This window comes from Ochlerotatus camptorhynchus, unplaced genomic scaffold (genome assembly GCF_037179485.1).
Source record: "Ochlerotatus camptorhynchus isolate MF236.1 unplaced genomic scaffold, CSIRO-AGI_Acam_v1.1 ptg000147l, whole genome shotgun sequence".
Classification (NCBI taxonomy): Eukaryota; Metazoa; Arthropoda; class Insecta; order Diptera; family Culicidae; genus Ochlerotatus; species Ochlerotatus camptorhynchus.
Window position 1 is genome coordinate 802,573 of NW_027040637.1, and position 15,236 is coordinate 817,808.

Genomic DNA, 15,236 nt, shown 5'->3' on the forward strand with positions numbered 1-15,236 from the left:
AGAAAATTGTTTCGCTGAGCTGTAGCAATGCAAAGAGAAAATCGATGAAGAGAATAGACCATCGCGTATACGCCATTATGCATGCCCTTTGTCGAGTTGTTGTTTCGAAACATTATTTTTCAATCAGGTCTACCATGTCATGAAGAAAATTTGATTTTTCACGCAATATGCTTTGCCCAAGAGCCCAAGTAACAGTACAATTTTATACAGGGTTTAAAATGATCGAAGGGTGCCTTGGCCGTGATGAGACGTGCTTGTTTTCTATTGTCGGAAGTCTTCGCGATCCTTTTCTGTCAGCGTTATCGCTGGTAGCGCTATGCCATGCGGCAGAATTTTCATTTAAATCTAATTTAAACTCCAGTTCCGTTTTTACGTATTCAGTAACCGTGTTATGACAGTAATAGTGATTAATACCGTAAAATCAGCTTGAAAAGAAATAGTCCCAGCTTGATTACTGGGACTATTTCGTGCCGTGGATTTCTGTTAAGGTGTGCAGTCCATTTTTCCATCACATCTCGCAATTTCTATAGCACACAACTCAAGATCTACGAGGTTTATACATCTGCAAATTTCAGACATTGCTTGCTTCTCTGCAGCAAACAACAAGTAGTAATTTCAGCTACGTGCATTCACAGAAACCTTGTTATTTTTACATGTGAAATTGCGAAGTGTAACACGAAAAAGGACGCTACAGGGAATCACCTTACCTCATTTGGTGAGCTCTTCCTTTATTTTTATTGTAATTGTACCGTAAATGATCTTTGAAAGCATTAAATACGCGTCACTACTGTTTGATTGAAAGTTGCAGTACATATTCAGCATATATAGTGTATTGGAGTGGGGCTTATTGTAAGCGAAAATAGCTTCAAAATTACTGCGTTCTTGAAATGGGCTATTGGATCTACGGTAGAGCTATCACCTTCTATTTATTTCACTTTGACTTTGATCGATTCTCTTCATCGACTTTCTCTTTTGATAGCCACAGCTTTATAAACAGATTTCTACCACATAGTTTGATAAAGGAGGTTCTCATCTGGTATCCAGAATGGCAGACGAATCAAGGAATGTGTTTGCAGCTGAATTATTAACGAAAGAGAAAGTCGATGAAGAGAATCGATCAAAGTCACTTACACCCCTTTCCTTCTAAACCCCTCATATAATATAGTTTTCAGGTAGGTTTTATCCATAATGACACAGCCAGAACCTAGCGTTTTCTCTTCAGAATTTTTGTTTTCACTATTTTTCCTGTTGCTAATGCGGTCAAAATTACTGAAAGTATCAAGAGATCGAATTTCTTACGAGTGCTGTATCCTGGCTCTACGCCACTGCGGTTTCGAAAGTTAGGAGGAATCTCCATCGGACTCACGACATCCCATCGTTCTTCGAGTTCACGTCACGTTGCAGCGCTGAGCCGTTTACATTTGGAGCAATAGACCACATGCGATTATCCTACATTTCAAACTGGAGAATGACTTCATTCGGGACATTTCAAGAGCTTGTTCTTGTGCTCTATTTTTATTTATTTAAACTCAATCTGTCATTCTTTTATGATTTAATATTGTAATTCTTTAAAATTTCAATCAGTATTCTTTAAAACTTTACCAAATTTAAATCGAGGAGCTCAACTAACTAAGTGGCTACCGCTTTTGCTTACTGAGGAAAAAATCGTGGGTTTACTCCCAGGCTCCTCTAAAATAATACAATTACTATGGGTCGCATCGCCTGCTTAAGCGAATCCTAACCCATCTCCTACCAAACTATTCAACTCCGTAGCATCTATGGGGGTGTCGGTGAGTCGCTGGCCTCCCGTTAAGTAGATGCTACATCAACAATATCCTTCCTTTCCCCGTAACGGAGCAGATGGGCGTGGCCGGCAATGGTAATTGTCATGCTTTTCATGTTCTGAACTTTGATTGGTGAACTATTCACTCCCAAATAGTTTTCCTTAAGCAACCAAAATAAGAACGTTCAAGTTGATACATGACAGTGGCCAGCAGGGATGGAAAATCATTTACATTCATTTCGTGCATTCATTTACATTCATTTGCTTCTAACTTTTCTCATCAACAGAATTCCATAAAATAGTATTTGAAGGTTTTGTAGGCTTTGATATTAGCTACATCTTTTGCAAACAATTCAAATCTGTATCTCTTATGCATGATTAATCAGAACGATAAGAACCCACTATTGTTTTTCAGTGAATGTGAATTGCATTCACTAAAAAACAATAACATGTTCTACCAGCTCTATTTCGTCATGCATAAGAGATAAAGATTTTAGTTATTAGCAAAAGTTGTAGTTCATATAAAAAGCTACAAAAGCTTTATGCATCATTTTACGGTATTCTGTTGATGAAAGAAGTAAGAGGCAAATGAATGTAAATGAATGCACCAAATGAATGTAAATGATTTTCCATCCCTGGTGGCCAGTATGCAATATACGACTTACTCCGTTACGCACGCAACGCAACGCAACTTTTATACAGGTTTTAAAATATTCTTCATGTCCACACCTTGGTCTAGGAGACCATGATAAACCTGAAATTGCTACTTGGGACGTGGTGGAGGCAAAATGGGCACCGTAAGGAAATCGGTGTTGTTAATGGTGAAAAATTGTGTATTCGAAGTATCTCTTTAGAAATTATATTAGTTAAACTTATGTATACCAAATAAATCTTTTTTTTATTGCGTCTGGCGAAGACAAATCGCAGTTACCCTTCAGACTGCTGCGATGGATTTCAAGCCCTTTCAAATTGATAAACAAAACAAATCAATATGTTACTATTTTAGCGAATGTATTTGTTGTGATTTATGTTTTCGATTTATCGAATACAATTTAAATGTTGAGTTGCGCGGGTTATAGAAACACTGGAAATGCACCAGTAAAACGGAACATAATAATGTGAACTATTTTCAAGTTTTTGGAAAAAATAGCCATTGCATTTTCAATCAGATTTCAATACTTTGCATCCAATTCTATCCTGCAGCAAAACGAAAATTGGTCTGATTTAGACAGTTCAAATTGGTTCGAAAACTATTATGGCTCCGCCAGACCCAGATTAGAACCAAAAAGTCTTTCTGCTTTTTTTTTCAATTTCAGGGGCGTTGGGCAGCACCGTACTCAGCAGGTGGCGAGTCTCTAAAAAAATCCCAAGGAGGTTGAAAAATGCTTCAATGTTCCTTGAATTGTCCCTTTTCTTTGCTCAACTTCTACGAAATTCCTTCAACTTCTTCCATGCTCCATAATTATTTTTTTCCAAGTTATCTCAATTTGACCACGATCTGAGAACGTGTATGTCCTTCTCCGAACTTCAGGAAAGACCTTGAACTTTCTCTACGAATTTTCCTAAACCACTTGGAGAAAATCACATAACTTCCAGTAAAATCTCAAATCAAACCCTGAAGTTCAAAATTCTCTGACTGTCTACGAAGTTCATTACGCTTCTACAATTTCGGCTGAACTTCTACGAGGTTCCTTGAAGGTAAATAAAATCCCAACACTCATATGAAATTTTCCGAAGTTCCATGAATTGGGTTCTTTAATTTTGAAAAATATATCGGTTTTTATATATCATCAGAAAGAGCTTCGTTTTCTGAGCACAGCGATATTTTTTTCGAACTCACACACTTCCATCTCGATTTTTAAATCAAGATTTAAAGCAAAATAATAACTTCACTGTTTGATACTAAACTGATAAACTGACACCTCGTTCCCATACAAAGTGACACCGAGGGGTGCTAATACGTTTTTTTTTTGCAAATGTGATCGTACTTATTTAAGATAGTTCCAGTGTACCAAAAATGATGAAATTTTGGGTTTGGGTTCCATTTTTAATGCAGATTACGAATATGCATTTACCTCAATACCTTTAAAGAACCCAATTGTTTGCTTGCCTTCTACCTAATTTTCAGAATTCAGAGTTCGCTACACTTCTTCAAAAGTCACTGAACTTGATAAAATCTCGATGTTTTTTCGGCGAAGTGAATTTTCACGGCATTTCCTGATTTATTTGAAGTTCATTAAACTTAAATGAAGCTAAAAGAATTTTTGTAACAGAATTTCCTAAACTTCAAACTTTTAAAAGGTTCCCAATTCTACAAAGCTTCCTCGATTTTTTTTTACAAAGCACCCTGAATTTCTTAAAAAAAAATCTTTGAAGCTTTACGAACTACCCCGAATTTTTATTAAATTTTCTAAATTTCTACGATGTCCCCAGAACAAAATTCTTGAAGTTTCAAAAAGTCTAATAAAGTTAAAAAAATCCTAAAGATTCATCGAAGTAACTCTGCTTCAAAATTCGCTTAATTTTTCTAAGGTTCGCAAAAACTTTCAACAATATGTGATGAAGTTCGACAAAGTTCTCTGAACTTCTATAAAACTTGCTGAAGTTAGTCAAGTTCAGGGGTTGAAATAGTTGACGTTTTTAATACACCCGCTTCGTAGTCGTGCACGACAGTCTGTTTGTATTCGTACACTCATGCTCTACTGTCGTCTCTCTCACACAACACAAACGGTAGAATAACATTCGAGCAAAAAGTAGAAGGGCCTGTGCCTAGGGGCACGAACGGAAGCTTGACGTAGGACCGCTAGTAGACGGAACAAATGTGAAGAGCATTTACTTCTTTTAATTGATCGATCATCTATTATCTTAACTTTTTTGTGTGTTGTACAAAGCTCAATCGAATAAACTTTACAGGGTCAAGTTATCATTTGAGTTTTACATAATTAATGTCTTAAATCTAGAGTTAAGGGAATTGAACCGATTACTCGCGGTCGTCTCGAGGTTAGTAGAGATTTACAGTTTTATAGATGGGGAGAGGGAGAAGAAGGTTTGAGATATGATTTACGATAAAAATATTTCATTATTCCTGAAACATGAACTTATTCCTATTCAATTTGCTATCAGCAGTGTAATTATACAATTATAACGGAAATAAACTAACTCTTAACTCTTGCCGGTGGTGTAGTGGTAAGCGTGATTGCCTCTCACCCCAAAAGACCTGGGTTCAATCCCAATCGGCACCATCGGGATTTTCTGAGCCATACAATCTCTGATCACGTAAAGCCGTTGGCCCCCGGTCCATGAGTTAATGGGTCGATAGGTAGGGTTCAGGTGTGGGAGCTGCCTCCCTGGCGTCGGTAGCATTGGTACTCAGCAGAGTTGCGACCTATCACAATCACGATCGTCAAACAGCTGATGGTAGTAGCGCTTCGTACATTCCTATCAATGTGCTTGTCGAAGCACTCTCCACGAAAGAAGTTAAAAGCAACTGGTGAATGTCGTCTTCGGTGGTGATCTATCATCACCGATATGGTCATTCCCGACAATAACGACACTCGTCTGTGTTCGTTTTGAACCAGTTGCTGCTTTGCTTGCTTATCTAATAGCGAATTCGTTTATTATTCAGTTCCAACCTGGATCGGGTATCAAGATTGGGTCTGCTTGTTTTCTGACAAACGTTAGTTTGCTCGTTTGTTTTTAAAACCTAGCTCAGGTTGAGGTTCACACTGACAAAAAGTTCGGTTTCGGTTCGAACTGGTGTTAACCCCGATAATAAACGAATTCGCTATAAGTGTGTTGGTGAGTGAGCCCAATAGCATCCGTTTAATTTTGCCAGCTTTGTTTGTAACTCACACAGTCGCACGTGCCGAGACGAACTTGGAATACGTAGCCATTATTTTCATTTTCTTCTGTAGTTCCCTTTTTCTCATCATCGTACTGCAGAAGTCTTCACTGTTTTCGTTATGCTTTACATCATCAGCAGCGAGTGTTACGTTTTGCCTGTGAGCAACGACCATTACTGGTGATTGTTGTTTGCCATGACTCTACCTCTCATTGCGCGACAAAACGTTCTGTTAGCGATAGTCGGTTGATGCGTTGACGAGTGTCGAGTGAGTGTCATGATATTTTGCACCACTCAAATGTGAAGATCATTTAGTTCTTTTAATTGATCGATCATCTATTATCTTAACTCTTTCCGTTTTTGAATTGTAGGCGTACCAAATGTTTAGTAATTTTTTCAAAGAGAAAGTTAATGAAGAGAATCGATCAAAATCATTTGCACCCCTGCATCTAAGTTTGGTTCCAAGATTACAACTCTAGAGAGCATTTTGTGTGGTCGTTGGGAGCGTGTGGTTCTGAATATGGACAAACAATGTAATAAGCTTGTTGGCCCTGAAAAGGGCCGTTTTGTTGCCAAAGTTGATGATGATTTATGGGGTGTTTACACTTATGCTATTCCACTAGCGCTAATGAGCTAGCTGCTAGCAAAAAAGCTCACTAGCATAATGTAAACAGGGCATCAGCCTCTACCAGCATGAGATTTCAAGAGCAACTGAAATTCGTGCTAGTTGGCTAGTATACACTGAAAATAAAATTTCGATTTTAAAACGAAATCGTTCGCTTGTTCTACGAATTTTTTCGTTGTTTTCTGCAACGAGATTGATTTGTACATTGGATGAAGCTAGTTTCGCTAGAACTGTCACACTCGCTATCGCTACACCCAACCAGCGGGCCACAAGTGGTGGTTGTGGAAACCGAAAAATGTGGAGTGTGTTAGTGACGATGGATAAAAATAACTTCATCATTGGAAGGAATAAACATGACTAAAAAATTAAAAATAGGCTTCAGACCGGACTCGAATCATGAACCTTGCGATAGTTAGATCGGTGCTTTATCCATCGCGCTATCTGTGCTACGATAAGGCTAAAGACAAATAAGAAGCACTCATGGAACGGTAGTTCGATTCCATTTGCTTTTTCTGCTGCTTGCATGTATTTCTTTTCTCTGACATAAAACCACCATTACCAGTAATTTGATTTATTATGGTTCGGAGACGAGCCAGCCAACGGCTGAAAGTCTCCTTAATAAAGATATCAAAAAAAAAAAAAAATTATTATGGTAGTTTGCATGTATTGGTCAAACCGATAATATTTCAAGAAAAAAAAGTATCCCATCTCCTACCTAATCAGCACTTTAGGAGCCAAGAAGCGCAGTTGTTGGTTTGATTGTACGAAGTTAAATTGGTATATTATACGAATATGGCGTAATATCAGCATTGCACCAGATGACAGGAAAAACGAATGTTTCTTACCTTTTATGAAAGATGAATTTTATGTACCGTAAAACGGGGTAACATTGATATTTTTTTAAGTATATTCTAAATATTTTTTGCAGCAATGAATATGTTTCAAATTTTATATTTTTAAAACAAGTACTGAGGATCCAAGAGTTAATTCGTTAGTAATTTGTATAACAGGGAATTAAAGCATTTGCACTATTTTTTTAGTTTTGTGACCGAACATCAGTATTTTGATTTGGGGTTACTTTGATAATGCACGATGAATGTAGAAAAAAAAATGCGTGAATCTCAAACATTTTAGTTCTTTAAATATGAAACTTTGAATGAGTTTATAATCAGAAAACATCATAGACAATAAGAATACAACTTGAAATTTGTGATGGCTATATCGGAAACACATTTCATAAGTGATGGTTTGAGTGCTTTTTCAAACAGGCGAAAAATACGAAAATTGTGTTTTAATATGTTTGTAAAATATGTAACACATACTATATAAAAGCTATATACGATATCAACGGAAATACCCTAAGCTACAATATGGAAGCAATATTTCTAATTTAGAAAAAGCATTTTCAGTGCACTAGCGCTAGAAAATCCGCACAGGTGTAAACATCCCATTAACCTTCGAAACCGTACAGAGTGCGTCTGTTGCTTCAAAGCGTAGACGGGCTTTTTACGCTTAACGTGTTCAGAGTAGGTGACAACAACACGGACCACATTTTCCAGGAACACCTTCAGCACACCTCGTGTTTTCTCGTAGATCAGACCGGAGATACGTTTGATATCGCGAAGAACGAAGAACCTTGCGATGACGCTTGGCGCCTCCTTTACCAAGACCTTTTCCTCCTTTGCCACGACCACGACCTTTGCTTGTTGGGTAGATGAGTGGACTACCTAACCTGCCATCACCATCCTACTGCTGCTATTAATGCTTCTGCTGCCTGCTCACCACGCCGTCCGAAGCAAAAATGAGTTGAGGCTAGACACAGCGCTCTTTTATATCTATTTTTCAGGTTCAAGCAGAATGATGTGCAAGCGGTACTCGATTATGACGACTGGGTTTGGGAAGAATGTTTATTTCATGAAAACAGTGATCAAATTATCACTTTTTCTTTGTACATTGAACAAGGCTTTACATAAACGGCGCCGGTGGTGTAGTGGTAAGCGTGATTACCTCTCACCCCAGAAGGCCTGGGTTCAATCCCAGTCGGCGCCACCGGGATGTTCTGAGGCATAACATCTCTGATCACGCCTTCCTTCGGATGGGAAGTAAAGCCGTTGGTCCGCCCGGTTCATGAGTTGATGGGTCGATAGAGGTAGGGTCCAGGTGTGGAAGCTGCCTTCCTGGCACGTCGGTAGCATTGGTGCTCAGCACGGAAAACAAGATCGACGGAAAAAAACAAACCAAAAACAAAGGCTTTACATTACCACTTTTTCAATAATTTCTTGTTGGAAATCATCAGTCGGAAGCATTGCTATTGATGCGTAAAAATATTTATGATCGATTGGTGATAAAACTATTGAAATTGTTCCAGGGGCAGCTGAGTTATTAATGTTCAAAATCTTTCATAATTTTGCTACATGTTCGATTTTCGGTTTTCACAAAGTGTACCCCCATATAGAAATCACACACGTAGTCCTTTGTCAAAAGAAAATTACCAAATAACTTTCATATGACATGTGCGATTTCGTTCTAATTCCTCAATTTGGTGTAAATCAAACAATTTTTGATAAGAAATGTTATAACTCGGGCATCATTGCTTGCTATTTTCAGAATTCACACAAGCACAACATCAGCAGCTCTCATTATGAGGGCCTGTCATATGACATTTTAGTTTGTTACTGTACTATGATAGCTTGTTTTTCAAGTGTCGGAGGCAAAGGCAGTAGATTATCAACCACACAATAACTAAATATCACTTTTCTTCTTCATGTCACTCTGTGCACTAGACTGATGTAAAATTTGAAATTTTCGCTCCACAGTGCTCAAACGGTTCCAAATTGGGTCCTGCTTAGCCTCCCAAAATTTGAACTACTTTAGTAAGAAACTGACTTGGCACAAACCATTTCAAGTTTATATGGGAATTATCAAATGAGTTTAAACTTTCGGAGGCTAATCAGGGCCTGATTTGAAGCCGTTTGAGCGAAAATTTCAAATTTTGCATCAGTCTACTGTGCACGCATCGTGAAAAAGACCAGCCCCGATCCTTCAAGTGTACATTTTCAGATTGCACGTTAGCGATGATCAGAGCCAGTTGTCTCACAAAGAGCCGTAGACAGAGATGAATAAGCAGCTTGTGAACTTGTGCACTTTGATGTTTGGTTCTGGTAGCAGGTTGGGCAAACGGCCTCCGAAAGATTTTGACCGGATCATCAACCAAATAAAGGAAAAAACACAACGACCGACGCAAAATCGACACTGATCACTTCTTGGATGATTGGATATAAATTTTGGCACATACTTTAAAGTATTTTGAAACTATAATTGTTCAATTTCCGGAAGGAAGAGATTCAACTGATTTAAATCAGTGAGCCAAAAACTATCTGTCTCGGTTATTTAAATCGTTAGCGATCGGTTTTTACTCATTCAATCGTGTTCTCCCTCGGTAGAGAAAATTGTTCGGCTGCCTTTCAGTTTATCCTTCAATCATTCCTTCTACTGCTGTCAGTACCGAGACCACTTCATGTCAGAAGAAGCAGGCATAATAGTGAGAATTTGTTTGGGTACCCTTATGGAATGGAAGAGCCAAGGGTAGGGACGCAAAACTGAAAATTATCACCTAAACAAAAATACTAGTACGGCACTCCCTAATAAAATTGTTATGGTTATTTTGCTTAACGACGTGTTCTGGGTATCTTCCAAACCATTAGTGGAAAAGTTCAATTATTTGGGTTATCGTTCGTTTATGGTTATTTTTTATTAGGGCTGGCGTTGGAATAAAATTTCAATGGGTTTGACAAGGATGATAACAATGTTTGACTATTATTAGTAGTAAAAAGCGATACCACTGGACATTAAAGCCCTCTAGTTAAAGTATGGACGACTGTCACCACAAAACTGAAAAAAGCTGTCCCAATCGAGCAAAGCGGTGCACACAAGTTGACAAATGGACAACATCGACATGATAATGAGAAAGTAAAGGGTGTCCCACATCAAATTGCATCACGGAAAAAAACGCTGTAGAAAATTACCTAGTTGACCGATACTTTTCAAAATTTCAGACAATAAAATATAACTCATTAGTAAGCTTTTGGTATATTTATTTCATTCAACTTCCATACCATAACCGTTCATTCGCACCTTACGCTTAACCCCACTCATTAGGTTCTGGCTGCAGCTTCTTCTGTACGGAAACCCACTTTTTCTTCATGTCTTCCTCAGAGTTGACCTCCTTGGGATGCTTCCGTAGTGCCTGCTTCATAATAGCCCAGTATTTTTCGATGGGGCTTAGTTCCGGTGCGTTGGGGGGGTTCATGTCCGTTGGCTTCGTACCACTCCAGGACAACATTTGAATAGTGGCACGAAGCTAGATCCGGCGAGAAGATCGTAGGGCCCTCGTGTTGCTTCAACAGAGGAAGCAGACGCTTCTGTAGACACTCCTTGAGGTAGATCTCCCCGTTTACAGTCCCGGTAGTCACAAACGACGCAATCCGTTTGTTACAAGAGCAGATCGCTTGCCAAATCATGTATTTCTTGAAAGTTTCTGCTTCCTTACTTCCTCCGGAACATCAAACTTGTGCTGGGCGGTGAAGAACAGTAGCCTCGAAAGCTGCTGGAAGTCCGCCTTGACGTAAGTCTCATCATCCATGATGAGACAATGAGGCTTCGTCAGCATCTGGGTGTATAGTTTCCGGGGCCGTGACTCTTTTTTTTCCTTGATTTTGTTTTCCGTCGATCTTGTTTTCCGTGCTGACCAATGCTACCGGCACCAAGGAGGCAGCTCCCACACCTGGACCCTACCTATCGACCCATCAACTCATGAACCGGGGACCAACGGCTTTACTTCCCGTGATCAGAGATGTTATACCTCAGAACATCCCGGCGGCGCTGACTGGGATTGAACCCAGGCCTGCTGGGATGAGAGGTAATCACGCTTACCACTACACCACCGGCGCCGCTAGGGCCCGTGACTTTCCCACCGTATTTTACCGTTCGTCACGATTTGGAGCCTTCTGCACTTTGTACGTATGTAGTCCCTCCCGGTCCTTAGCTCTCTGAACGAAAGACTTAGACACATTCCTGACCGAAGCATTGGGATTCCGCTTAAACGCTTTCACGGCACGCTTGTGATCACTAATAGAACATGGCTCAAAGCCTCCCTAATAAAGATAAATAATAATAATAATAATAATAGAACATCCATTCTGACCGCATTTCTCCTTCCGTTCGATGCTCAGAGTTTTGTAGTAACGTTTAATCACACGACTCACCGTTGACAACACGATTCCGAGTTGTTTTCCGATGTCCCGATGAGAGAGTTGAAGATTTTCCAGGTGCTTGCGCAAAATCAATTCGCGACGTTGCTTTTCGGGTGACACCATTTTTTTCCAACTTTCGAAAAACTGACAGCAATAAAAATACACTCTAAACCACTTCTACCCAAATTTTCAAGAGAAAGTACCCAATGGATAATTTTCTACAGCGTTTTTTTCCGTGATGCAATTTGATGTGGGACACCCTTTAAGATTTGCGTATGAAATTTAAAGTAAAGGTTTACCAAGCATGGCTATTTTTTTAACTTTGAAGCTTCATGGGTTGTTTTTAAATAGTTTTTCGCGTTTGAACAACTTTTGAGAATTACCTAGGTGTTCAATGATGATTTTTCCTTCTTTTGAACTTGAACAGTTCTGCCGTGTTTTCTGAATTCGTTATTTTTGGCGCTGATAATGAACCTTGGAATCACGACTTAGAGATTTATATTTTGGAAAAGCGTCTGAGTTGCAGCATTTGAACGGCACTTGTCATGCAATCGTATGGCTTGTAAACCAAGTAATAGCGGATTAGTAGTTTTTGCGTTTAATGGATGCTTTAAACTGAAAGTAATAAACAGTTTATTCTGCTTATGAATAGTTACTCGGGAGCAGGAATGGCCACTGAAATCATTCTCATTTTTTTATTGAACACCCGTTATTAAAAAGAATGACCGATGCTCTAAAGAGCGTTACCAACGCTGCCATTTGAATATGGATAGGGGAAATCAATTGCTACAATTTCATTGATTTGACATTAAATTGCCTGTCTTCTTTCCATTTTGCAGGGCCTCAACCAAGTGAAGACCGAAGAGTACGAGGTCAAACCGGGCGTCTTCAATGGCGACTTTCATATGGAGTTCTGCGACAACAAACGCCAACTGTTTCAGGCGTACTTCAGAGACTTTCAAATCGAACGACTAGACAGCCCGTGGAGGGCCTACACCGAAGGCTGGCACACGGAAATCGCTGCCAAAAAGCTAGGAATCCAAAGCAAATACCTCGATCGGGACGACTACTGCTACGTGCTGGTACGGGTGTCGCGGTTTCGAGATAGCGCCAAATTCACCAAGCCCATTCCGCCGAATCAGGTGCTGGAAAGTGACGTACAGCGGAAGATCCAAACGGTAACGGTCGGCGATACGACGTCGGCCGTGCAGTTCATGAACAAGTACGGAACTCACTATATCAATTCGTACGTGACAGGAAATTCGCTGTATCAGGTGTTTGTGTTCAACAAACGCAACTACGCGCATATCAAGGAGAAGCTGAAATCGCGAGGCGTTTTGGCACTGTCCAAAGTTGATCTGTACGATCATTTCGCACCGTGGTACGTGGAGCACATGGGCAAGATCCGGTGCGCTAGCGGGAACACCACTGTAGAGGCATGGGCTTCTCGGAAGCTGCGGTTGTCGTACTATGTATTCACGTACAGCAGTTTGCTGAAGCTGCACGGGGACGGCGCTCTGCTGAGGATATTGAGCGAACTGCTGCAGAATGAAGCCATCTTGCAGCTAGATTTGAAATCACTCAGCGTGATATTCAAAGAGCCCCAGAAAAGGGCATGGTTCGAAGAGATACTGGACAACTATCTCAAACTGTGGGAGGTCAATATGTAGTCAAGTAATGCAAGAAAGCTCCTTAAAGTCCTATGTGGTTAGAGTAAGCTAGTTGACGAATAAGTAGGAATTTTAACATATGTATGTAGGTAAGCCACATGCGCGTTTGTCGTGCAATGAAAGTATTTATTGAGAGAATGTTTGGGAGACGATTTCTAATGTTTGACTAATACATTGTATGCGCTACAGTGAATACAAACTGTAGCAGTGGACAAATTTTCCAAACAAAGCAATGATCGTTGTTTAATGGTACACGAACTTTTGTTGTGGTCAAATATTTCCTATAAACTACAACAAACCCAGTGGCAGTCTATTCTGCATATTTATATCCACGAGAAACGTCTGAACATCAAAACATTGAATCGATCTTTACTTCACTTGATTGCTTGAAGCTTAAGCGTGTCTCCTAGGATTTCGAAGAAAATCAGTCCAGTGACTAATAATTTGGGAATGAGGTTTATTTTTCAATTGATAAAGATTTTCAAAACAATTCAGAACATTTCCATATAATTTCTTCAAGGTTGCAGATGGAAAAACTATTTGCTTAACGGACTCTTCTTCTTCCTTCCCAAATCGCCATCAGACACGGCTGAATTCGTTGCGAACAAAAATAAAAATGCAAACACGTGCGCTTCCCAAAGAGACAAACAAGCTAAAGCTGAATGCTAAGTCAAGTATACATCAACATGATCCAACTAAAAAAAAATACAAACACATCTTGGATAAGGACTCTTATTTAACTTCTGCTATTATTACTAGCAGTTAAGTGCCAAGCAATCCAATGTACACAGGTGGAACAGTACACGATTAAGTGGACGGCAAACAATTAGACGAGGACGAAACAAAAAGCAATCAATTTCAAACTACTTCACTGCTGTGATAGATTAGATAATAACTCTAAGTAAGATTCCCCTTTGCCGACCTTGGGAAGCATGTCAGAAGAAAAAAATAAATAGAACGGAGAAGATTAGGAAGCACCATGATGCCGGAACAGAATCTAGAATTGGCCGACAAATCCCGATTATTTCAGCAGGCAGCGACGTGCAATGAAATCAGATGTTCCTTCGGTTTGTAGAGCTCACGATCTGTAAGAGTAGAAGGCTATCAAATGAGGGGGATGAGCATTTAATTTGCCCGTAATCGGAAAGCTAGAAGGGAAATAATCATTAGCGATAGAGCGAATAGAGAATCAATGTGTAATTAGACGTGAGCTAGCGAGCTATTAGTCTTTCATTGAGCATGTAAATATAAGATAAACACTAATAAAAAAAACAGCTTTAATCTTGTATGATTAGGTGTGTGTTTGAATATCTTATGCAATCCGAAACAGTTTCATAGTCAAGTTTATTCAATATTTTAACAGGGATGGGAGAACAAATCGGAGCCTTAGATAACCTAGTCTGTAAAGGGATGCTAGTAACAAGCTTGAGGAGGCGGGTTCGATTCACGGTTCGGTCGAGGAAATCTTTCGGGTTGGAAATGCCACGCTTTGCGGATGTGCAATTTTTGGGATTGGTACTTGTACTGTGTCGAGCCAAGCACTATGCTATCTATTAGGCTCTCCGATCCATATTTTATCAATTCGTTATTAAGGTTGTCCAGACCAGGTGCGCTATTGTTCCTAGTTGTCCATATGATATTTTGAATTTCCTCTCTCGTCGGATCCGCTTCTGCCTCTCGTCCATCACCTTCTTCGAGCAGATTCAGCGATGTTTCTTCTTTATCGTTCCCTATATATATATATTATATATTTTCGCGGTATATATTTTCGCGACTTGCTTCCTTGTTACATTTGTGGTGTTTTGCAAACCTGAACGTTTTTTTTTTTTTTTTTCCTTTGGTTTGTTTTTTCCGTCGATCTTGTTTTCCGTGCTGAGCACCAATGCTACCGACGTGCCAGGAAGGCAGCTCCCACACCTGGACCCTACCTATCGACCCATCAACTCATGAACCGGGGACCAACGGCTTTACTTCCCATCCGAAGGAAGGCGTGATCAGAGATGTTATGCCTCAGAACATCCCGGCGGCGCCGACTGGGATTGAACCCAGGCCTGCTGGGGTGAGA

General features: G+C 39.8%; 1 protein-coding gene across 3 annotated transcripts in view; it reads left to right on the forward strand.

The window, feature by feature from the left end:
• Window positions 1-14,465, forward strand: part of tsl (torso-like) — a 149,693-nt gene extending 135,228 nt beyond the window's left edge. For all 3 annotated transcript variants that reach the window (XM_065221742.1, XM_065221740.1, XM_065221739.1), the window contains one exon: window positions 12,341-14,465. In XM_065221742.1, coding sequence (XP_065077814.1) covers window positions 12,341-13,171 — 831 coding nt within the window. In that variant the 3' untranslated portion in view covers window positions 13,172-14,465. The remainder of the gene's footprint in view (window positions 1-12,340) is intronic.
• Window positions 14,466-15,236: the final 771 nt, after the last annotated feature.